Source organism: Magnolia sinica, chromosome 14 (assembly GCF_029962835.1).
Source record: "Magnolia sinica isolate HGM2019 chromosome 14, MsV1, whole genome shotgun sequence".
Taxonomy (NCBI): Eukaryota; Viridiplantae; Streptophyta; class Magnoliopsida; order Magnoliales; family Magnoliaceae; genus Magnolia; species Magnolia sinica.
Window position 1 is genome coordinate 27,020,970 of NC_080586.1, and position 24,507 is coordinate 27,045,476.

A 24,507-nucleotide genomic window follows, 5' to 3' on the forward strand; every position below is an offset into this window, starting at 1 on the left:
CACTCTAATGAGCATTCCAAACTCCTCTACATGAAGATCATGATCTCAAGCCTTCTCTATAGTTTAGACACCATTTCTATTGGTAAATCCTAGTGTCTATCAACCTCCAGAGTGTCCATCAAGTAGAATCCCCTAGGAATTCAACTTCCCATTAGATGTAAGTGATTCTACCCACCCCCCATCACCTTGGTCACCTTAAAAGAGCACTACTTGAAAAGTGATTGATCTTGGAGCTGAAGCCTTGGCAAAGCATCGGTATCATGATTGGGGGAGCAAAGGGGAGATGATTGAAGCACGGGAGAGCATCGATCAAGTAACCCAAGACGGCACATCAACGGGCGTCAATCCGATAAGGTTGTCAATTGTCAAGTTCGTGTACACTCCTTCCTTGTGTAGGATTGAGTGTAAGAGTTTGAATTGTCAAACTCGACTAGGTTCTTATGTAAGACCTAAATCAAAGTCCTTGTGTGGGCGACCGGACAGGGGTGTGTACTGGTTCGTCCCTGAGGGAGCCTCCGACGGGAGTAAACGTAGGTCTTTAGATTAGAACTAAAGAACCGAGGTTGTTAGTTAGCTGGTAGAAAACCAACTCAAGTCTCTTGCGGGAGCCTCCAACGGGAGTATACATTAGGGTCCTTGTGTAGGGCTGTAAAGGTTAAAGGTGAACCTAATGTAAAACCTCTTATAGTGAAATCTGGTACACTTATGGGTTGAGTGTGTCTGTCGGGAGTGGAGTAGGAAAACCGAACCACTATACATGCTTGTGTTTGGGATTATCTTTGAGCACTTGTTTAATTATGATTATGTGATTAATTGATGAATTATATGTATCATGATTAGATGAATGTTAGGATTTTATAGTTTGCACATCCCACACACACATGTACACTATCATGTTTATAAACTAGTTGCTTCATAGGAATACGATCTGTAGTCTATGTAATTGGACCCTCTATTGGCTTGGAAGCCTTAGAGTTAATTGTCATACTTAGTTTAATTTGCATATTAGTTTAAGTTAGGCAATTGTGTTTTAATTGGCTAAACTTTTATCTGGTCCTAATCATCCCCCTCCCTCCCTTTAGGACATAGCCTTCATTCCTTAGCTCCGCCAAACTTCCGCATATATAGACCGCGGGCCCACTACCTCGCGCAATTTCACTACCAAGCCCTCTACCTCTAAGGATCCAATGGCTAAAATCCTCCAGGAGAATACTTAGATAAAGAAATAGTTGAATGTCATCATTACAATTCTTGCTACCAGTGTTTTAAATATTGACGATATCAGCCGATATATCCCACAATATATCTTGTATACCACCTGTGCGATACGATACGCACAAGATCAGCCGATATATCCCACAATATATCTTGTATACCACCTGTGCGATACGATACGCACAAGTAGTGGGATATATCCCACATGTTCGATCCAGTGAGCATTTTTTATTTTTGATCTTTTTTTTCTTTTGTAAATCATGTTAAATCAGTGTCCAATTGTTACAAATCCATGATTTTTTCATGTTTTGCATGAAAAATCATGGATTGGAAGCTTCACTTTCAAGATTTGGAGGACATGGGCCCAGTTGCAGAAAATTTAAATAAAAAAAAAACCAAAATTTCCCAATTTTGCGCAAATCAGTTGCAATCATTATGTCCAAACATAAAATCAAACATGTATGTAACCTGATCTAGTGATTCTTCTTTTGCTTTTGAATGTATTACTTGTGTTTCCATACGTCGTCTTACATATATTAATTATATGAATAGACTTTGAATATACTTACATCAATTCAGTTAGACAACACATAGATTAAGACCCCATACAGAGAAAACCTATTATGCGCACTTGTTTTTTGTAATGTTTTGATTTATAAGTGTGCATTGATGTCTTTTTAAACAATCGTTGAAGTTTCATTGAAAAATACGAACAATTTCCCAATGTTTCCCCATGTTTCCTACAACAACGATACATTATGCGATACAACCGACATATCCCATGCGATAACCGATACGTATCCATATCCCAAGGGTGTGATACGTAACACGATACCAATATTTCTAACACTGCTTGCTACTATGACACAACACAATACCACGTTTATTGATGGGAAGTGCTTAAACAATCCCTTGAAGGGCAATCCAACAAAGCATCCTCCTCACCAAGATCCCTTGCCACGACACTAACCAAAGTAGGCTAGATTCTATGTGTCCACATAGGCGCCGCCTCCTGCGATCACATAAGACGACTCAAGGCAAATTGTTGCCAACATGCTCTGCCAAGAGCAAGGCGTGAGACCAAAGCCAAATAATGTTTCAAACACCATATCCCCTCCGAGGTTAATGCGATGGCCTTTCCGACCAACTTCAAGAGACCGAACTTTCAGAAATTCAATGGGACCATGTCACCGGAAGAGCACCTGACCTATTTCTTAATGACTATGGGTAATTTAGCCTGTCCCCAACATTGCTTATGCCTATTCAACTCATCCCTCATGAGAGAGGCCTTCAAGTGGTACACCATGTTGGCACCGAGCTCTATCCGTACCTAAGACAAAATATAGAATATCTTTCCATCAAATTATTCTCATCTAAAAGGGACAAGTTTAGCTTACCTAACCATGACCAAGCAACGTCAAAATGAGGGTCACCCGCCTAGGCGGAGCTTCTAACATACAAAGTTAGACCAGTAATCGTGGTCCATACGTCATATCCCGTACTACTATAGGAATGGAACAACCTATCTTAATGAATACCCTACCTAGAAGTAAGGGTACAATAAAAGTCTTTGGGATTGGGCCTCTATACACCAGTATCGGTGATATCGACCGGCATATCCCATGATATATCTTCTATCCCACTTGTGTGATACAAAACAAATAAGTAGTGTTAATATATCCCACATGTTCAATTTGGTAAGCATTTTCAATTTTTGATCCTTTTTTTGTTTGTAAATCATGTTAAATTAGTGTCAAATGGTTACAAATTCATGACTCTTCATGTTTTGCATGAAAATTTATGAATTTAGAGCTTCGATTTCAAGATTTCGAGGAGCTGGGCCGAGTTGCATGAAATTGGAAAAAAAAAATTTTAATAATAATTAAAAAAAAAATCAATTTCTCGCAAATCGGTTGCAATCGTTATGTCCAAACAAAAATCAAATATGTATGTAACGCGATCCAATGATTCTTGATCATTTGGGAATTTTTCAGAAAAAAAAAAATTCATTAAAAATGCTAAAAAAGTTTCGAAATTTCACTTTAATCAGCGGTCAATTGGCCCCCATTTCAGAATATTTAGGAGTGTTTGATGAAATCATCATCACATACACTCTAATTTTGGAATTTTAGGGAAGATGGGCCGATTTACGGAAAATTAGAGAAAATCCGAAATTTTTTCAAATTTTCTCAAATCGAAGAGGATGAGTACCAACGTTATGTTAAAGAGTATCTTCACTGGTATCGTTCTACTATGACTTGGGCATAGTATTGTTGGTTTGTGGAACAGCAGTAATATGCCCAATCCCATAAAGATGAGGATGATGATTTTGAGCCACCGTGCAGCTCTGTGGGTTTGAGCCACTACCACACAAATTATTCATAGGTATATTTCTAGTTTTCTACTTCGTTTGCTTTTAAATGCATTACTTGTGTTTCCAAACATGTCTTCTTACCTTTATAAATTAAATGAATAGACTTTGAATATACTTGCATCAGTTCAGTCAAACAGCACATAGACTAGGACCGCATACAAAGGAAACCTATTACATGCACTTGTTTTTTGTGATATTTTGATTTCTAAGTGTGTATTAATGTCTTTTTTAACAATCCTTGAAGTTTCATTGAAAAATTTGACTAATTTCTCAATGTTTTCCATGTTTCCCAACAACAGCGATACATTACGCGATACAACTTACAAGCGATATATCCCATACGATAACTGATATGTATCCGTATCCCAAGGGTGTGATACATTACGCAATAATAATACAGAAAACATTAGCGTGATCTGAGGGCAAAGCCTATCATCATTTACCTCCCTGATGGCCAAAACTGACTATCGGGGCAATCTATGTCAGGCCCTGGTTTCTCCAGCAGAATGGTCCTACACAATTTCTGTCCAAGGTGTTTTGAATGCCTGCAAGGTGATGAGAACATCCGAGCAACATACTAGAGGAGGAGAGTTGAGCCATACTCCTTATGGACAACCATTACATGGGGCCACTTGGCCCAATTCACATTCCTAGCCCATTGAAGACCCCACATGCATGTTCATGCATCTTTGAAGACCCCACACTGGGAAGATGCATATGGGCTGCAAATAGGAACGTGATGGACACATTAGACCGTTGGATCGAGTGAACACAATGATCAGACCGTTGGATCATCATCATTGGACATTTTGAATGTAGACCCCCATGGGACACGAAATAGTTTAGTTATTTAGTTTGTTTATATGCTTTGTTATTTTTTGCACAGCTCATATTTTTGTTGAGATTAGGAAGTTACGAACAACTTTTAATTCATTAAGCATCTTTATGTTGAGAATATTTGAGAGTACCTTTTTGTAAAAGGTCTTTTCTGATACTATAAAGAGATGGATGTCCCCACCCTAGCCGATATGCATGTTATGAATGAAAGAGATTTCTCACCTTTTACTTTGGGATTTAACAAAATTTCATCCTGTGATTGGATTGGTGGTGCGAAACCACGGAGAGCGATTCCCTAGTTATCTTTTCTACTTTTCTCTCTCATCAACTGTAACGTCTCGGAAAAATCCGTACAGGGACCCGAGTGCCACCTCAAACAGAAATCACCCAGGACCAAAACCTTTAGAAATTAGGTTAATGTTAGCAAGGGCTAAACTAGAGTGCTTGTGAAATTAGCACTAATCACTTTAAATATGATCTGCAAGACCCAAAACGTGCAGGATCATTGATGCTACATTACCCTGAAATCTAAAATCCGTCCTTAAACCCGGTTGCCCTCGGGAGCACATTGAAACTCCGTATCGGACCTGGACCGCACGTCGAAAGTCCGATGACTGTAAAACTATACAGTTATGACCGCATGACTGGACTTGACAATCCCCTCGAAAATCAAGTCCTAATTGTGTCTAGAAATGCACAACTTGAGCCCAGAGCGAAGTGTGTGAGAAACGTGAAAATATTTAGAAATAAAATTCGAATTTAAGTAATCTGAGTCGTGTCGCTTGCGGGCCAAATATAAGGATTCAGACCGTCAAAATCTGACCCAAATACACGCTCAGATCAAGAGAAATGTCCCACACATGTCGATGTACTTGTGGCCCTGATCGAGTGACCGTGACCGTTGAACTGAAACTGGTCCGCCACGGTCGATCTGTGAATCCGATCGGAACGAAAACTCAACCTGACCTAGATTCATGGTCAGGGAGCTTAAGTCCGACCGCACGTGGAAAAGGGGCCACCAGAAGTGCTCCGTTGGACCGGAACAGTCCATATTTGGATATAACCTAAGTATACCTTGGCCCTGGGGCCATTTCCATCAAACCTGGGCCTATATAAGGACCTTAAACCCTCTCTCTCTCTCACCCCATACGAATTTGAGAAACCCTAGGAGAGAGAGGAGAGAAAAGAGAAGGGAAAAGAGAGAAAGTGAGAGTGAGAGTTGGAGAATCTTCCTGGGATTCGATCCCGTTACTCCACGCATTTAGCCACCCCCTCTATATCGCAAATCAGGCGATTCCGACTCCGTACTTGGGTAAGAAAACCTAACCCTAATCTGTTTTAGGGTTTCAGATAGTGTAAGTTATGAAATAGCTAACCTAATTTATGCTATAGGTTGCCAATCTGCCGTAGACAAAGACTTGACTTTAAAACTGAGTTCGTTACGAGTCTACCGGCGAAAGGTGCGGACTATAAACGCATAGGTTATGGTTTTCAAGGCTTTCAATGTCGGTTAATGGTTTATTACTGATGTGGGTGTTATTTCACATGCTAAATGCGATGTTTATTTCCTGTTTCTGATATATATGAACTATATTGAGTTTAGTGTATTCCATGTATATGTAGAAAGTATCGTATACGTATGGAATTTGAACGTATGTTTGCCATGATAAATTGTCGTGTGTTTATGCTAGTTGTATGTGTAACAACTCCTTGATGAAAGGATTTGCCCTAATACGTGCTATAACCAACATACGTCATGTATGTTGGGATATGTAGTCTAAGTGTTGTATAAATGTCTGAATGATCAGGCATGTATAAATTATACGTTATATGGGCGTTGAGAAGAGATTCTCAACTATCTTAACGATGTGTATGATTTCCTCCATGTAACTTACATTCTTGTCTGTTTCACTTAGGGACTGCATATGTGTGAATTCATGTTTTAGTTGAAATCCATCAAATGCTCACATGCTGGTATGATTGAAATTGTTGATCCATTACTGTTCTGATTAGCATGTAGGATTATCTGTATAATCGAATGTGGTTGGGACTATGGAATAGTCCAGGCAATCGGTAGCAAGCATTGAATAGGTGGCTGAAGTTGATTTCGCCACATAGGACGTGTTCGATGAACCCGAGTCATACCTTGGTTGTCGGCAGTGGTTAGGCCACACGGAGTGCTTACACATTTCATGTCGATTAACTCAACGTGCGCTCGTACTAGTCGAGCTCGTCAAGTAACCCGATTGACCCGATGTATGTTCACCATGTATGGACGTTACTGCTTGAATCTAGGGTACCAAACTCACCAGTGAAAACCCTTTTAACCTTGGTACCTCGATCCGCTAAGACTCATGAGCCGGGCATGGTGGTATGAGACACCGTGGTCGAGCTGTCGGCCTACGCTGGGGTGACGAGCCTCCCCGTAGTGACCAGTGAGCAACCCAGACTCGTGAGCCGAATACGGTGGTATGGGACACTGTATTCGAGCTGTCGGCCTACACTGATCAGGTGACGAGCCCTTTGTAGTGACCTCGAGCGTACTCTGAGACTACGTAGAGGCGACGAGCCTTTCCGTAGCAACAAGAGTACAAACTAGGCCTGCACTGATCAGGTGACGAGCCCTTTGCAGCGACCTAGAACCGTAACATCGTATGAGATTTACTAGGATTGACGACCCTAGCATGGATCATTGTTTGGGAATTGATATAAGGGAGGTACCTTAGCTTCTCAATCCTGCTGTATGAAAAGGACTAATAAGAACTTGGTAATCATGCTCATGCACCACATTGCATGTGCCGTTTGGCGATGTGTAGAGAGCACGAGGAAGTGACTGACATACGTGACCGTTAGATGAAGATCGCTGAGGGAGTGCAGGCGAGAGCATGCATCATTTATTCATACTATCCTGCATTAATCAGAATATGTAGGGATGTTCGATTGTATTGCTTTATCATTACTGCTTGACTGAATTGATAACATGTTAACCTTTGCTTTATTATTCCACTAAGTTGATCACTCACTCTCACGTTACGGGACGGTGTTTTAAACACCAACCAGACCTTGTTGTAGGTTTAGATGATGGCGCAGCCTGCGAGGCGGAGCCGGACTTTGAGGATGAGGAGGCATCCTCCTACATGCAGTATTCAGGTGGGTTTACATAGACCGCTCTGGTCGGCGGGGCTTCAGGGTCATACTTGTAGTGGACTATTACACTTTTGATATTTTGTATTTTGAAACAATAAATGTAATTATCGACCTGGTAGAGCACACATACTTTAGGGACTTATACTGAATTGTAAACCTATATATATTCGTTTCAGTCTTCCGCTTGCGTATTACAACTGTCCCTGGATTATGTTTTGTTGATTTGGCTTAATGTTATTCATGTTTTATGCACTAATACAGACAACATTTAATCATCATTACATATGTTGCATAAGTGAGGCGTTGGAACTCGGGAGTTGGACTTTTACTCGACCCCCGATTTTCAGGGCGTTACATCAACAAGGTACGAACGTACGGCTATCCGTACGGACAGCCTTGTATACTGGCCCCCTTGATTCATCATGAATGCTCTTCCCTTCCCTTAGCTTCCCTCTTCAAAACCCATAAACTTATTTCACCAAACCCTAACCCTAAAATTCCAAAATTCCTAATTTTTCCAAACCCAAATCAGAAAAATCTGAAAAATCCCTTTAACATATCATAAATCCCTAATTCCAATTACCTGAAATCCATATTCCCAATTCTAGAAACCCTAAATCCTAAATCCCTTAAACCCTAAATCTGATATCCATTTTCCCAATTCTAGAAACCCTAAATCCTAAATCTCTTAAACCCAAAATCTGAAATCCTAACCGAAAACCTCAACCCCAATGTTCAAAGCCCTAATTCATCTAAGCCTAGATAAACCAAACCCATTTCCCATATTCCCTAGCCTTTAAACAACCCTAACACGTCAAAACTCTTACAAGACACATGATTTCCATTGAATTCAAATTTAACCCTATGCTAGGATGGGGGTTATATCTGCCACAGGTCTCAATTAATCAGTAATTTATGAGATTCGTGTTGCGAGACTGTCGTAGGTTTGGATTCGGGCATGTCATGAATCTGAAATTTCTGAATTTATGATAAATTAAATTTATTTTATCATTCCATTGCTCTAGTTAATCTATCTTTTAATTTCATGGCATCATATTAGGTTACATCATTCCGTCCTGCATCACAAGGTAGTCATGCTGTCGGATTTTTTTGAACTTCTAGGAGCTATACACAAAATGAACACTAAGGCTATTGAAGTCCTTGAAGCACCAAAATACTCAACTTGATCAATGATCTAGACGCTCTAAAGAAGGAGCATAACTTTATACATCATTTACATTGCTATGAAGACAAAGGGCTGGTGTTAAACCCTGTCCTGGAATGTATTTGTTTCCGAGATCAATAATAGCCTCTTGAAAAATAAATATTTGGGTATATATCCTTGCATTGGAGTTGACAATATTCAACCCTATTATGAATCAGACATTTGTAATAAACAAAAATCTTATCATATATTTGGATATTGATGTACATATGTGAATTTCAAATTATTTTATATGTAGCAGCATTTATATTTTTATATTAATCTGTACACATTTTATATGTAATGATCTTTATATTTTAGCGTAACCTGTACGCATTTTATATGTAGCATTTTTTTTAAAAATCTACATGCACGCCAATATAGGGACAACACATTCATTCAATACCAATGTATAAGAATACCTGTTTTTCAAGCTGCCTAGCTCTAGCCTCCGCTTCCTCGTACCTCTCTTCCGCAAGTCGAAGCTGGGATGGCACAAGATGCAGTTGTGTAGGACACCAAAAAATATATCAGGATGTAAAATGAAACATGAAATATAAAAGACCATGACAGATGAACTAAATCAAATACAAAGTAAGAAAACAGTTGTCCCTGTACCTTCTCAACAATACTTTCATTTTCTTCCTGTACCATATCAAGCTGCAATTTGAATATTGATACATTGTTATGTGGAACTCTGAAGGTAAAAAATGTCATTTCTTGCTATGCAAGGAATTGAAATTAGTCTATGAAAAACACAAATAAAGTTAACTAACAACACAACCAGATAATAGTTCTATCCTATCACTTTCCAGCAGTGAAACTTTCTATGCGTGCAAACATAAAGATTCTGCCTGAATTCAGAAGCAAGAGGTACCTCGTCCTGAAGAGCTGAAGTAGAACGCTGTTTCCCAGCTTCTCGTATATTAAAATTCCCCATATCTGCTGAGGACCTGCATAATAATAGATAAAACAAAACCTATAAAGGCTCCATTTCTAGCAAGACCGAACAAGCTCATACTGGAAACACGTGCAATAAGAGCAGTGGTGTTCCAAATTCAGATTTTTAAAGTTAATTTTAAGCTTCTCACTTTCAGATCAATCAGTTAGCAATCCCAAATAAAGAGAGATTATCACTTGCATATTGAATGATCTTCTGGCGTTAATAAACAGCCTCAAAATTGATGCTGATGGCTCAATTTTCAGATCCAACTGCCATTTCGATGACATATGTAAAACTTGTTGCATTGACATCTTAAGTGAAAAATTACACAAAAATGATTATCATTATACAAATAGTGACTCTGCTAAATAAATGAACACGAAGTCACTGGCAATTCATAACTGAAGCATTTCATCCATCACAATTATTCATAGTTAACAGCTGACACAGCACATCTATAGAAGAAAGAATAAGAATCTCCCTTACTGGAAGATGTAGAAGAGGAATTGCCCCCATTTAGATCTCAGAGGCATAATCACACCACCAACAAAATGGAATAGCTGAAAGGAAGATCCAACATTTATAGGAGGACAGGGCATTGTTGATAGATAAAAAGGTACCAAAAGCCTTTTTTTTCTAAAGCATTGCTCGCTACATTTAATCTCGTCAACCGTATGCTCGCCCCTACATTTTCTTATTGTACTAGTCGTGGATGTGTTCCATGTGGAACAAGATATGACGGATACAAATATCCAGATACATATCAAAGTCATTCGACGCAGTTGTAGTCGCAGACTCAACAGTACGAGAAATATCAGGACGACTATAGCTCTAACTATGGGTCTACCTTTGGCACTGGCTATTCTTATTTGAGTTTGACACAGAACATGCCCAGTAACAGTGATGACCATGATCAATCATATTCGGCTTTCATTGACAAAGTTTTGCCCTTTGGTAATTATGTATATGTGGTACCCTTTCCATAGCCGGATGATAACGACGTTGAGGTTGAGCAGCCACAGGCAATATGGTTTTCTTTCACGTGGTGGCATCGGGAGTAATATTTTTGTATTCACATTTGGCATCACTTTATCACTTATGAGTCACTTCATACACTAACACTTTACAGACCTATGCTATGGCTGTTTGTGGTAAACTAGTTATATAAATATAGATATATAATCGTCTCATCAGTAGATTCATGCTCATATAATCTTATTTATATTGAATCACCGATATTAGATATTTAGCATATTAAATATAGGAGTTTTGAAGTTGGTCTCAACCACTCAAATTAATAATATCATCAAGCAACTCGAGACAGCATTCTCACCAAAAAATGGCCTGTTACACCATCATAAACATGTTCGAAAACCAAACAAGAATACATATTTAGAATCTCTCATTTTTCTGAATTGTTGTAGTATTTTTTCTTTTAAAAAAAATCGACCGTTACAACCTATATTATAACAGTCTAACGACGGTTCTTACCGTTATTGAATACCTTTTGAACTATTTCTTGGCCCAATTGATGTGTGTAGCATCTAAACGGTGCATCAAGTCTGCCCCAAATGAAGATAATGCACCATAAAAAATCAGGTTGATCCAAAACTTAAGTGGGCCAAAAGAAAGGAAACAACGTAAAACATGGCCTAAACCCCTAAATTCGAGCAGTGTGACTCCCCTCAGCTTTGAATCAACCTGATTTTTGGGAAACTCTTCATCTTGGTAGGGCACACCTTATGAATGGGTTGGGTGGGTTAATAGACACCAAAATGGACCCCAAACCAGTGTTTTTAGTATTGACGATATCAGCGGATAGATCCCACGATATATCTTGTATCCCACCTATGCGATACGAAATGCACAAGTAGTGGGATATGTCCCACATGTTCGATCCGGTGAGCATTTCTAATTTTCGATCCTTCTTTTCTAAAAATCATGTTAAATCAGTGTCAAATTGTTACAAATCCATGATTTTTCAAAATTGGAACACCACTGCTCTTATTGCACGTGTTTGCAATCTATATGTATAAACATAAAATCAAACATGAATGCAACCTCATCTAGTGAATCTTCTTTTCTTTTGAATGCATTGCTTACGTTTCCACACGTCTTCTTACATTTATAAATTATATGAATAGACTTTGAACATACTTGCATCAATTCAGCTAGACAACATATAGAGTAGGACCCCATACAAAAAAACCCTATTATATGCACTTGTTTTTTGTAATGTTTTGATTTATAAGTGTGTATTGATGTCTTTTTTAACAATCACTAAATTTTCATTGAAAAATTCGACCAATTTCCCCATGTTTCCAACAACAACGATACATTACGCGATACAACCAATTTATCTCATGCGATAACCGATACATATCCGTATCCCAAGGGTGCGATACGTAACGTGATATCGATATTTAGAACACTGGTTAGGTCTAGGTTGGTTTAGAATCATTAAATAAATAAATAAAGAAGAAGAAAAAGAAGAAGAAGAAAGAGAAGAAGAAGATGAAGAAAGAGATATGAGAAGAGAAGTACCTTCAAAGAGAGAGAAAATGCATTTGCGAACTCTGACAGCCTATGGGATATTGACATAGGAATTGACTCTATTGTTCCATCCTTAGCCTCTCTGTCAAATTTTTTCATAGTGATAATATGGAGAGACTTAGGTTGCGACTCTTCACTATTCTCACTCATCTTCATGTTTTTCTCTTTTTGTGGTGACTGAGGGAGGAAAAGGATCCAAGAGACACCTAACAAATGCAAGGGGTGCGGTCTCAACATGCTCAGCCTCTTCATCACTAGTACCAGTGACATCGGGCTGATAAACTTCTTCTTTGTACTCGCCCTAATCAACCACATCTTTATCTAGCTCGACAATGATGATGGCCTTATTTCGCTCTTTTGTAGGACATTGATGTGCAAAATGCCCATATCCTCCGCAATTGTAACATCGCATGGACTCATCGGACCGAGCACTACTACCAACCAACCCTTTCCTCTTTTCATCTCTGTAGATGAGTCTCGAACTAGTAGGGCCCTTGGGTTGAGTTACAACATTTGGTTTGGCTCCTTACGGAGTGGGCTCGATGCTACAATCTCTTGGATCAACCTGCCTCACGAATGGCGGCAACTCTTGCACCACCTGATAGGAGTGCTCTAAAGTGCTCACATCATGATGAATGAGCTCACGTTGGATCTCCAAGCGGAGGCCCATTCTAAAACCGGTTGTTGTGACTAGTGGGTCCTCTTGAACATTACATCGCATCATGTATTCATCAAAGCGCGCGATGTAATCAGTTACAGACATGGAGCCTTGCCTAAGGGATTATCAATAATCCAAGAGCCTCTGTTCATAAGAAAGGGGAAGATATTTCTCTCTGAATATCTCTTTCATCTCAACCCAAAGAGAGATTGGATCCTCTCCAAATCTTTCCACATTTCACTCCACATTCGTCCAGAATAGTTTAGCTTGGCCCACCAGCTTTATATTGGCAAACCTCACACGACGGGTATCAGACATATCATACCACTCCAGGTTGTGGTCTATGTTCGCTATCCAGTCAAGGAATGCCTTGGGGTCCAGGCGACCATCAAAACTAGAGGCATCAACTTTAACGCTCTTCATGACATGCGCATCTGAGTCATGGTGGTCATGACACTCTTCATGACGTGGTTGTTGGACTGCGCCAACACCTTGGTCACACCTGCGTCCACGGCCTTCAACTAGAGCCCCGGCTCGAGACTGGACATCTTCCCCAGTGTTGGGGTTCGCCTGAAGGGAGGCTTCTAGCTGATTGACGCGTGTGTTGGTCACGATCAATTGAGTAGCGGTAGTCTCATTATGAGCCTCAATGGCCGTAAGATGGTTGTTGATAGCATTAAAGGTCTCGGCAATCTATTCTAAGTTCATGGTAGTAGGCTGAAAACCAAAACATGCCCAGATCATGTAGGCATGCACTAAAAACCTAAGGTGAAGACTCGACCAGAGCCCATATGATCCTAGACAATTCTAAATGACCCTATATGACTCTATATGTACTGGATGCACTAACAATCCTAGATGTAATGAATATGATAACCTAAGCTAAACTGGGCTCTAATACCAAATTTGATGCAGGATGGGATGATCTAACCTAATATGATGCATAGAAACTAGATATCAGATTAACTAGAGCAATCAAAAGACAAAATAACACTAAATTAACACAAGTTAAAGAAACTCGGATTTATTACATGTTAAGGTTAAAAACACCTAACAGTCCCGCAATGGATTCCTATAAAGTATCAAGTAATTAGGATCGTGTAGAAGATAAGACGCCCACTTAGCATAGGTATTAAATCTGAACATTCATGGAATCACTTGAATTCTAAGGGCCTATTTGGCCGGGCAGATTGGAAGGGATTGGAAGGGATTGGATGGTAAAATCCCGGGATATGCTAAACGTGCCAATCAGACCCGGTGAACTTGTCCCGGGATATAGCAAACCCATGGATCTTAAACCAATCCACTGACATCACCATCATTACCTTAAAATTGATCCCATCCCTCCTAATCCCGTTCAATCGTGCCTGGGGTGTGTTTGGTTGGATGGATTGGAAGGGATTGGAAGGTAAAATCCCGGGATATGCCGGGCGTGCCAAACAGACTCGGTGAACTTGTCCCGGGATATAGCAATCCCATGGATCTTACTCCAAATCCACTGACACCACCATCATTACCTTAAAATACATCCCATCCCTTCCAATCCCTTCCAATCCGCCCGACCAAACAGGCCCTAAGGGTTTTGCTTGTTTAGGACTATTTTAAGGGTTAGGGAATGTAGGGAATAAGTTTAAAGTATTTACTGAACTAGGAATTTAGGGTTTCGATATAGGGGCTTGAGGATTTTGGATTTTGGAGATAGGGATTTGAGGGTTTAGGGTTAATAGATTAGGGGAAATTGGGAAAATTAGGTTTAGGGTTATAGGATTTTGGGGGAATTAGGATTAAGGTTCGGATTTGGGGATTAGGGTTTGGAAAGATTGGGGATTTGGGAATATTAGGGTTAGGATTTGGAATTTATGATTAGGGGTTTTGTAAAGGGGATCAAAGGGAAGAGGAAAGTCAAAGATTTGAAGCAAGGGAGCCACAGGTTGGGGTTGTCCGTATGGACATTGTTCACACAGTACTATTCACGGCTAGAGCTTGGGTTCAGTTGGGTAGGTTAGGTCTAAGTTGGTTTAGAATCATAGAGAGAGAGAGAGAGAGAGAGAGAGAGAGAGAGAGAAACAAGAGGATAACTGGGGGAATCACTCCCCAAATGGCTTCACACCATCAATCCCATCACAGAATGAATTGTTAAATCACATAACAAATGAAAGGAAACTCTTTTCATTCATGGTTCATAATAATCAAACCCTAAAGGGGATCCAAACCTATTATAGTTTCAGAAAGATACTTTTACAAGAAACCTCTCTCAAGAAAGAATTCTCATTAAAAAAAAAAAAAAAAACCCTATCTGCAGTAAAACATAAAATAGTCCAAAAATAATAAAATAAATAACAAAAACTACTCAAAATAAATAAATCTAAACTATCTTAAACTAATCGTTGCCAATGGGGTGGTCCATGATGAAGATGGTTCATGATCAAGAGCGGTCCAAAGGTCCATCATGCTCAATCCAAGGGGCCAATCGATGTGACCATGCAATCCAACAGTCCAAACACTCCAAATAAGCAACCCACACGCATCTACCCAGTGTGGGGTCTTCAATGATGGCTAGGAATAGGAGTTGGGCCCCGTGGGCCCCATGTGATGATCATCTATCCATAAGTGCTCAAATGTCCTCATCAGAACTACACTCACAACACTTGAGAGAATACACACACAATAGCATGTGGAGACGTGTGTGCAACACAATGTGAGTGAATTACACTCACAACTAACAACAAGGGCCTGATAAAGGAAGCGATGATGAATTGAAAAAAAAAAAAAAGATCCACAACATGTAAAAATCCCCCATGTCAAGTTGGGTCAAGCATTACGTCAAACAGATTGTGTGCGCGGTACCTCTAAGCACGGAATCAAGAACATTAGCTATACAATCACCATTAACACGGTTTGACATTGTATTCCGCAACCCCATGGCATCAGAAAATGAACGAATAAAGAAATCCCAGCAAAAACCCAAAAAAAAGGGCCGACGGCATCCGCTTCTCACAAAAGATGTCATAGCACACCCAAATCTCTACGAAACTTCACGATTCTTATTTCTGGTGACTGCTCTTAATCAACTGCACCTACCCCATGTGAAAAATCTTCCCAACAATCCTTCAGAAAAACAGCACAGCAAGAAACCTTAAATCTGGACTTTTTCTAATTTTCCTCTATTTTCATTGGAACACCACGAAAAACATATCGAAAAATTGCAGAAAAATTACCATTATTCCTCTAAAATCATTATCTTCCAAATCTCATACTTTCTGCTTCAAAAAGACTGTCAGGCTGTACACTGCTGACGCAATCCGTACGTATGGACGATGTCAACAGTGGACTCCACTATCGTAGGCTGCGATCAGATCCTGACAATCGTAGGCTCTAATACCAAATAGAAATTGAATGTAAAAGAAATCGGTAGAAGGAATGGAAGAGAGAAAGGGGAGAGAGAGAGAGAGAGAGAGAGAGAGAGACGGCTAGGGCAACTTGTGTTGTGTTGGTTAGTCAAATGACACACACACACACACACACAAATGTTAACTTTGAAGGAAAGATACAATGCTTCGTAGGAGACGTACACAGCATACATAAACACACAGAAACAAAATTACATGTATTTCCACAACTAGGTCTGAACCATCTTGACTCATCCAAGTCAACCTGAAACGAACAAGTCAAAGACAATTCGGTCCGAGTCATCCCCTAACTTTGCATATAGGTGGGGCATGCTGGATTGTTCAAGGTGATACATACCAGTTTCCACATATACTTTAAACCTTAGTGGCTAGATGAAGTTCATTCGAGTATTTCTCTCCATCACAGTTGATAAGTCATTTATCTTCATTAACTTGATCTTAAAAATTCATTTTTGCAAGGTGAGATTTAAAAACTCTGCCTCCAAGTTTCTATTGTTAGAGGGAGCAAGGGAATATGTGTAGGTTGGAAATGAGGCATATGGCCTGAAACAACCTCATTAGCCTAGGTTTGAGAAGTTTACGTCTCTGCCTATAGGTTTTGATTGTTAGAGGGAGCAAAGGAATGTGTGCAGGTTGGAAATGAGGTATATGGCCTGAAACAATCTCCTTAGGCTTGGTTTGATAAGTTCAGCAAAATTTTGGTCAGAATTTGTTTTTCTTGAGACCATCATTATCATTCTATATTTGTTAAGAAAACAATGAAAGTGTCGTCATTCCTGCATATGCTGATGATATCTTTGTTATAGGAAATGATGAAGAGTCAATACTCAAAGCTTAGAGTATTTGGGACAAATGTCGGTCATAAAGGACTTGGAGAGCACTAAGATATTTCATGGGTATTGAAATGAGAAGGTCAAAAGGAGGGATCTACATCTCTGGGAAGATATATCCTAGATTTTTTATGTGAGCATGGTTTCCTAGGTGCTAAACCAGTTGATTCCCCTACAAGAATTAATAATAAGTCCAAGGGAATAGCCTATTGAAGAAGTGGCTTATTTTCAAAGATTGGTCGGCAAGCTAATGCTTCTAATCTACACGATGGCTACCCTTCCATGCCTCTAATATGGAAGTTCTTTGTAAGATTCTTTGACATTTAAAAGCTTCTTCAGGCCATAGTATTCTCTATGCTTCTCATGGTCATCTCTTTTTCTGCAGATTTTGATGCTACTCGAGGTGTTTCAGTTACTGAATGGAAATCGACACCCAGTTTGCATTTTTGTAGGGGTGAACTTGGTCACTTGGAGAAGAACTTAGTTCGTTGTGGCCAGATCAGATATGAAGCCAGAGTACCCTACTATGATGCATGCTGGGAGGGATTATTTGACTTCAGCCATTGATAAAAGAAACTGGTTTCGGATCTTCTTCTACCCAACCTTGTTTTGTGATAAGCAAGCGTATGTGCATATCACCTCTAATCAGGTATTTCAAAAGAACCAAGTATGTCGAACTAGACAGCCATTTTGTATGAGAAGAAGGCACCAGTGATCAAATCTGAATTCCATATGTCAAGTGCGATGACCCAGTTGCCAATATGTTAACTAAAGCTGTTTGCGGGTTGCAGCTCCATCAGTTAATGGACAAGTTGGGCACTTGCGATATCTATGCAACAGCTTCAGGGAGAGGATTAGAGGGGTTGTGCATGTGTCCCTGTGTATCACATCAAGTGTCACACAAATGTGTCTCCGGAGGTCTTTCAGTTGGTTTTTAGTGATTAAGGAACTTTGTTTTATTTTGTTTCTATTAATAAAGTATGATTAGGGTCATTAGACCCTAATGATGTATTTCCCTCCCCACACATCTTTCCCTAGCCAGAAGAAGAAAGCATGCCACATCCCATGCGTGTGCACGTGCAAGGGTTTGGGGAAAATGTGCTTGAAACGCAAATTTTTCAATTACCCTAGATTGGTAAGGATCAGATCATTGTGTAAAGTGAGGTTTAGCCTAGACCCAGATCCATGCTAATCAGTGACTCCTTTTGGCAAATGACATGCGTCCATGCGGCAGGCTAACCATGGTTGAGCAATGCGATGACAAGAGACATGGCACATCCGCATGGAGGGGGCTTAGGACCATTGAAGTGGGCAACCTGGCAGGATTCATTAAATCATTTGACCAACTGATGAAATAAATACCAAAGGGTCAAGGATCCCCGAATAGGAAATGACTACACAGAGCACACAAAAAAACCCATACCCGTAACCACTAAAATGGCTATAAATTGATTTTCTAAGAGCGGCATTTTGCACATATCCAGCACTTTGCTCTCTCATTCTCTCTGTTTCCTGCAAATTAGACATTTTATTTTCATTTATTTTCTCCTATTCATTGCTATTGGAGCTATATCGGCGATAGGAGTATGATGTTGGGGTCTTCGGTGTAGCAAATTGCAGGCCAAGACATGACAGGGATGACTGAGCTTCATCATTATCCCAGAGGTGACTTGCAAGCAACCTAGATGCAACTTTGTTTTTAATCAGGGATGAAAACTGTCCAGGTGATGTGATAACATGCCATGAAGCTTTCCTTCATCATCTTCATCAACTTCCATCAATTGCGAACATATGTTAGTTTCTCAAATTTTCTAAAAGCATTTGTGGTATTGGTAGTTGGAATTCTTAGAGAAACATGCAGAAATGATATAAATGGTAAGTAGTTTGCGCAAAATTAAATAACAGTATGATGAAATTCTAATAAGCAATTAGATACATTTCATCAGAACAAGTTTATACGTTTAATTACCAAATATGCCTTTTGTCTCTTCGATTTTCAGCAGGAGGCTCTGCTGCATGTGGAGAAGAGATCGGCCTTAATGATGGTTTGCTAGTGGATACCAAAGCAGGTGGCATCACTGATATAGCTGGCCGACCAGATGATGTAGAACGAACAGTCGGAGTGTGTTCTCCAAAGTTACGACCTAACTAAATAGAAAACAAATAGAAGTTTTCAGCAAGCCTCATTGACTAAATAATTGAAGACTATGGAAATTGTAAGTTCGCTAACTTATAAGATAAAATCACCATTATCCAAAGGATCATGTCCACATTAGAGGTAGTAAACCACATGTCCACATTAGAGGTAGTAAACCATGGCTGGAAAAAGGTCAATGCACCCATATACAATCACACCCAATTTCTTTGTTTCATTTTTTTTCCTTTTTGGAGTAAAAAGCATAAGAGTTTTTGATAGAAGATCCTTGATAGAGTGAAATGGCGGTAATGGATTCACATAACCAACCCCAATTAATTGGGATAAGGCTTGGAAGATAATGATGATTGTTGGAGAGACTGTTGACATGTGCAGCAATGTTTGCATGTATTATTAGCTGTAGAGCCTACAGAAGATAGATGGACCAGTACTCAAAATACACTACTCATGATGAACTACATGTGCAATGTTCAAAACAGTTCAACTTTATCCCATCGCCCAGGAAATTATTTTGTTTCCCTTGACTGGGATAAAATGTGCAACAAAAACCATTTGAAAATCATGTGTAGGTGAAAAGGGAGAGTTTTGATGGCTAGAATACAATTAGACCACTCCGAAACAGCAGCCTTAACCCTCGATACAGCCCCCAATTTGGGCATACTCCTATCCCAGAAAAGCTGATTGTCTGTTTCGCCCCATAATACCCCACAAAATCGCCAAAAGCAACAATCTCCAAAACATCCTCCCATTCCCCGACTCCCCCTATGCCACGCCAAGAAGAGAGACTAAGCGGACTCCGGCACCGCCCACTACATGTTGAACATGACAAGGCAACTATCCCAAACCACACAAGCAGATGTGTAATGAATGAACAAGTGGTTCACCGATTCCGCATTTCTCATGCACATTAAGCAACCATTGGGGATTACCATATTGCCCTTTTCTACAAGTTTATTGATAGTGAGGACCCCCTTATTCTTCCAACTAGCCAGGCGAAGGTTGCAACCTTAGGAGGTGCTCCATAGGAACCGACCGGATTTGGCTTTATTCCAAACAACAACATCTCTCTCACAGGAAAAAGGCCTAGCAAGATGGAGCTTATCTGGGAACTGAATGAGCTTCACCGCCTCCTCATCCAAAAGGTTCCTTCTGCAACCAAACATTGACATCTTTCGAGAAGCAACGAGCTACCAAGATATATCGATCCAAAGAGAGATCCACCAACCTCAAAATTCCTGAAGAGTGCGCTTGACAATCCAGTGATCAACCTACCGCATGAAAAGTGGACAATTTCCTTAACTATGTTCTTAACCCTGCCAGATGCCTTCCACATTCCGGACGCCCTGCAGGTTGATGAATCTTTGACCTACCAGCCCCCTTCTTGAGTGTCATACTGCCCCCTTCGAAGCACCAAAGCCATTTAACAAGTAAAGCAAGGTTCATTTCACGTAGCTTCCTAACTCCCGCCCATGCGATATGGATTTCCAAACCCCTTCCATCTAAGTAAGTGGAATTTTTGCTTAGTCTCAGCACCTTGCCAAAGAAATTCACGGTTTAACCTATCCAACACCACCTCCAAACATCCGAAAAGGGACATGAAGATCAGTGGATTTGATAAGGCTGCCTTGATGAGCATAAGTCTTCCACCCAAGGAGAGATGCTGACTCTTCCATCTAGATTATTTCCTCTTAACCCCACAAATGGTTTGCAGCCTTATCAATACACAAACGTAACCTACGTAAGTGCACAGAAGTGCCCTGGCCTGAAACCCAAAAACCTCCACATTCTAGCCACATCTTCCTTTGACATACAAACTCCAAGCATCTCACTCTTTAAAATGTTTACTTTTAGCCAAGACCACCTCAAACATCTCACCACTTAAGTTGTCCACCATCACCTTGTCAGCATCACAAAAGATGAGCGTGTTGCCAGCAAACTTGAGAGATTTGAAAATCAACGTTCTCCACCCTAAAACGATAAATCAACCCGGTAGATTGGCCTTTTTCCAACATTCTGCTCAGAGCTTCAGCTACTCATCCTTCAAAAAAAAGAAAGCTTCAGCCACTACAACAAACAAAAACGGGGAGAGCAGGTTGCCTTGCCTCACACCTCTAGATGCTTGGAAAAAGCATTTAGGAGAACCGTTAACAAGGACAGAAAATCGAGCCAAACTGAGCACGCTTAGATCCACCTTCTCCATTTCGAACCACAACCCATTCTTCCCAACATGTAATCTAGGAAATCCCAACTTACGTGGTCATATGCTTTTTCAATATCCAACTTACACATATGACCATTTTGTTAGCCCTATGCCAAGAACCCACACATTCATTTGCGATTAGAGCACTATCTAGGATCTATCCACCCACCAGAAATGCTCCTTGCGGCTCGGAAATGATTTTGTTCGGAAATCCTGAAATATGGAAATGAGAAGTTTAGCCAGAATCTTATAAGGCACCCCAACAAGACGTATTGGCCTTAAGTCTAAAAGAATCTCCGCACCTTCAATTTTGGAATAATAGCTATAAATGAAGCCCTCATCTCAACTGCAATCCGCCTGCTCTCCCATATCCCACATCCCAAAATATCTGAAAGAATGCCATAGGAAAGCCGTTGGGGCCCAGGGCCTTATCCCTACCCAACAAGTCCACCGCGGCTTTAATCTCTTCCTCATAGAAGAGGCGTTTGAGACAGGCAGCATCTTCCTTGCCAAGTTGTTTGATTTGGAGATTATCTAGCCAAGGTTTACTCCATCCATTGTCAAACAACAACTCCTTATGGTACTGAACAATCTGGTTGCACACCTGGCTCATCTTCCACCACCAAGCTGTGAATCCTGTTATGCCTTGCCCAATCACTAGCAATACCATTAAAAACTTGGTATTTCTATCCCCTTAAGCGACATGGCACGAGATCGTTGTTCCACTTAATCTCTTCTTCCTTAGCTGCAAAATGCAGTCAAAGAAAGGTTGCACCTAGATTTCTCCTCCTCCGTGATCTCAACGCCTTCATCTTTTTTAAGTCTATGGCTTGAATCTCCCTGAGGATACATGCCACCTCTACTTCCCTACCTTCCCAAACCTCCTTTTGTCCAGTCAATGATCTTCCTCTTCAGCAGCTTAATCTTCCGATAGATTTAGCTACTGTGGGGAGAGCAACGGCTTAGCTAGACATTGCTCCAATCAATAGCAATTCCTGTTTGACAGATTTAGTTGTCTTTATTTAAGAAGCAGTTGTACCATAACTGAACAGTTTATGGTGACCTGGACTGTTTTGGTGCCCAGTTCCAGTCCAAACTGGTTCCCCAGTCCAGTCCAGGTTTTAAAACATGGATATTTCCAGATGAGTAGGATTTATTACCTAAACATACGATGTGCATATAACAGCATTTCAATCATGTCACGTCAATGACTTTAACCATGCCATGAGAGTCTACTTCACCATTGCTTCTGGTCCGGCCTCTCCGTAACTAGCGCTTCGCTTGTAATTTTTATACATGCTTTTCCATTGTTCTAAGGACCCATAATGTGACTCCATCTGTTACACTGAATTTATCACTCCTCCAGCATGCATTGGTCAGTGTTGCTCCAGCGCGGAGATGTTTGGCAGAACTGTATATCCACTGGATGCTCCTGAGGATGGGCCGCAGTCCAATAATTAGGATGAACGAATAATCATATTCATCAATTGGTAGAGTTGAATGGAGAAGATTGAAAGAGGAATTGCCAAAAGGTCCAAATTCAACTCCACAAGTCGATGGTCAAGATCATCCGGTCAGCATGATTTGGGGAATGTGGCCCATCCATTAATTTGAAGAGAAGATGAACAGTTAATCTAAGCATCCCTTCATGATAGCCCCATGGATTAATGCATGTCGGACAAGTGTGAGTCATGACCAACACGAGACGAACTCACATGCCAATGCCGTTTATGCAATCTCATTCAGTTAATGCATGCATTCCTAATATTGACAGGCTATATCTACATGCAGTTATCATGATCAAATTATAGAAACTTCCATAAAAATGTAACTTTCATGTTCTGATTCTATCTCACTCATCACGACCACCTAATTGCGATCCAATCCATTAAAATAGTGGGTCCCATTGTGGATCAGAGACACGACAAATATCTACCCCATCCACTGATCCTAACCATTGGATCGGACCAATTTCCTTAATTAATTCACTTTCATGGATGCCATCATCTGATGGGGTAGATACTACGCCATGTCCCATCCATGTGGAATACACCAGTTAACGAAATGTGGGCCCCGCCTGTACCATTTCTACGTTAATTGACAATCATAAGCTCTAACAAAAGATTACCGCAGGGGAGGGAGATCGTGCCGCCCTAGGAGAAGGGGGGCCAAGAGATCGTAAAGACCTGGGAGAAGGAGGCTTCATAGCCCTCCCGGCAGCAATCCCAATACTGCTACTGGAAGCACTCAACGGCTCATAATCAACAGACATATCATCGTCATCATCGTCATCTTCATCATCCGTCTGTTGGTGGGCCATGACCTGCGCAAGCCTCTGAGCAGCAGCTTTCGCCGCATTGTTCTGCGGCCGTCTGGAGTTACCCACGCCGATCGATCCTGACCGCATGTGGCGGTGCATGGGAGACATCATGGGAGACGCACCGGTTGAGCTGGAAATGCTCTTCTGCCTGACGTAAACAGGGCTTCGCGTTCGCACCCGATTCATGCCTTCGACAGAAATGAAGCTGAAATTCTAATAAAATGCGGCGGAATTCGGATGAAATGGTAATGTGCATGTAACGTACGTGAAATTCCACCTTTCTGGTATGCCGTTGAAATTAACTGTCATTTGGATGAAATTTCATCTTGGCGCGCTTTTCATTTCGATGAAGGAATTGCATTTATTTACTATACGCGTTTGAAACCTTCTGAAGGGCTTTTTTCTTTTTTCTTTTGGCAGTGGCGGTTTCTTTGTCTGTTGAAGGTTTCTCCGCTTCCGTAGGCAGTATTTTATAAGATGGAGAGACGAAGGACGGAGGTAATGCCAGGAGAAAACGGAGTAAAGAAATAATTGGCTTTTCCTCCGTCGCGATTTAGGTGCAGCGTCTGTCGCTGCCCTCATAGGCCCACAAGATGAGTGGTTCAATCATCGAAACCGTTAATGTTCTGGAATGTATGATAAATGAGCCAGATTAAGAAAC

General features: G+C 40.5%; 1 protein-coding gene across 2 annotated transcripts in view; it reads right to left on the reverse strand.

Moving 5' to 3' along the window:
* The window catches only part of LOC131225152 (coiled-coil domain-containing protein SCD2-like), a 121,315-nt gene extending 97,197 nt beyond the window's left edge, over positions 1-24,118 (reverse strand). For both annotated transcript variants that reach the window (XM_058220608.1, XM_058220607.1), the window contains exons 1-5: positions 23,655-24,118; positions 19,141-19,319; positions 9,655-9,730; positions 9,396-9,437; positions 9,200-9,262 (exon numbers count right to left, since the gene is read on the reverse strand). In XM_058220608.1, the coding sequence (XP_058076591.1) occupies positions 9,200-9,262; positions 9,396-9,437; positions 9,655-9,730; positions 19,141-19,319; positions 23,655-24,032 (738 nt within the window). In that variant the 5' untranslated portion in view covers positions 24,033-24,118. The remainder of the gene's footprint in view (positions 1-9,199; positions 9,263-9,395; positions 9,438-9,654; positions 9,731-19,140; positions 19,320-23,654) is intronic.
* Between the last annotated feature and the right edge of the window lie 389 nt (positions 24,119-24,507).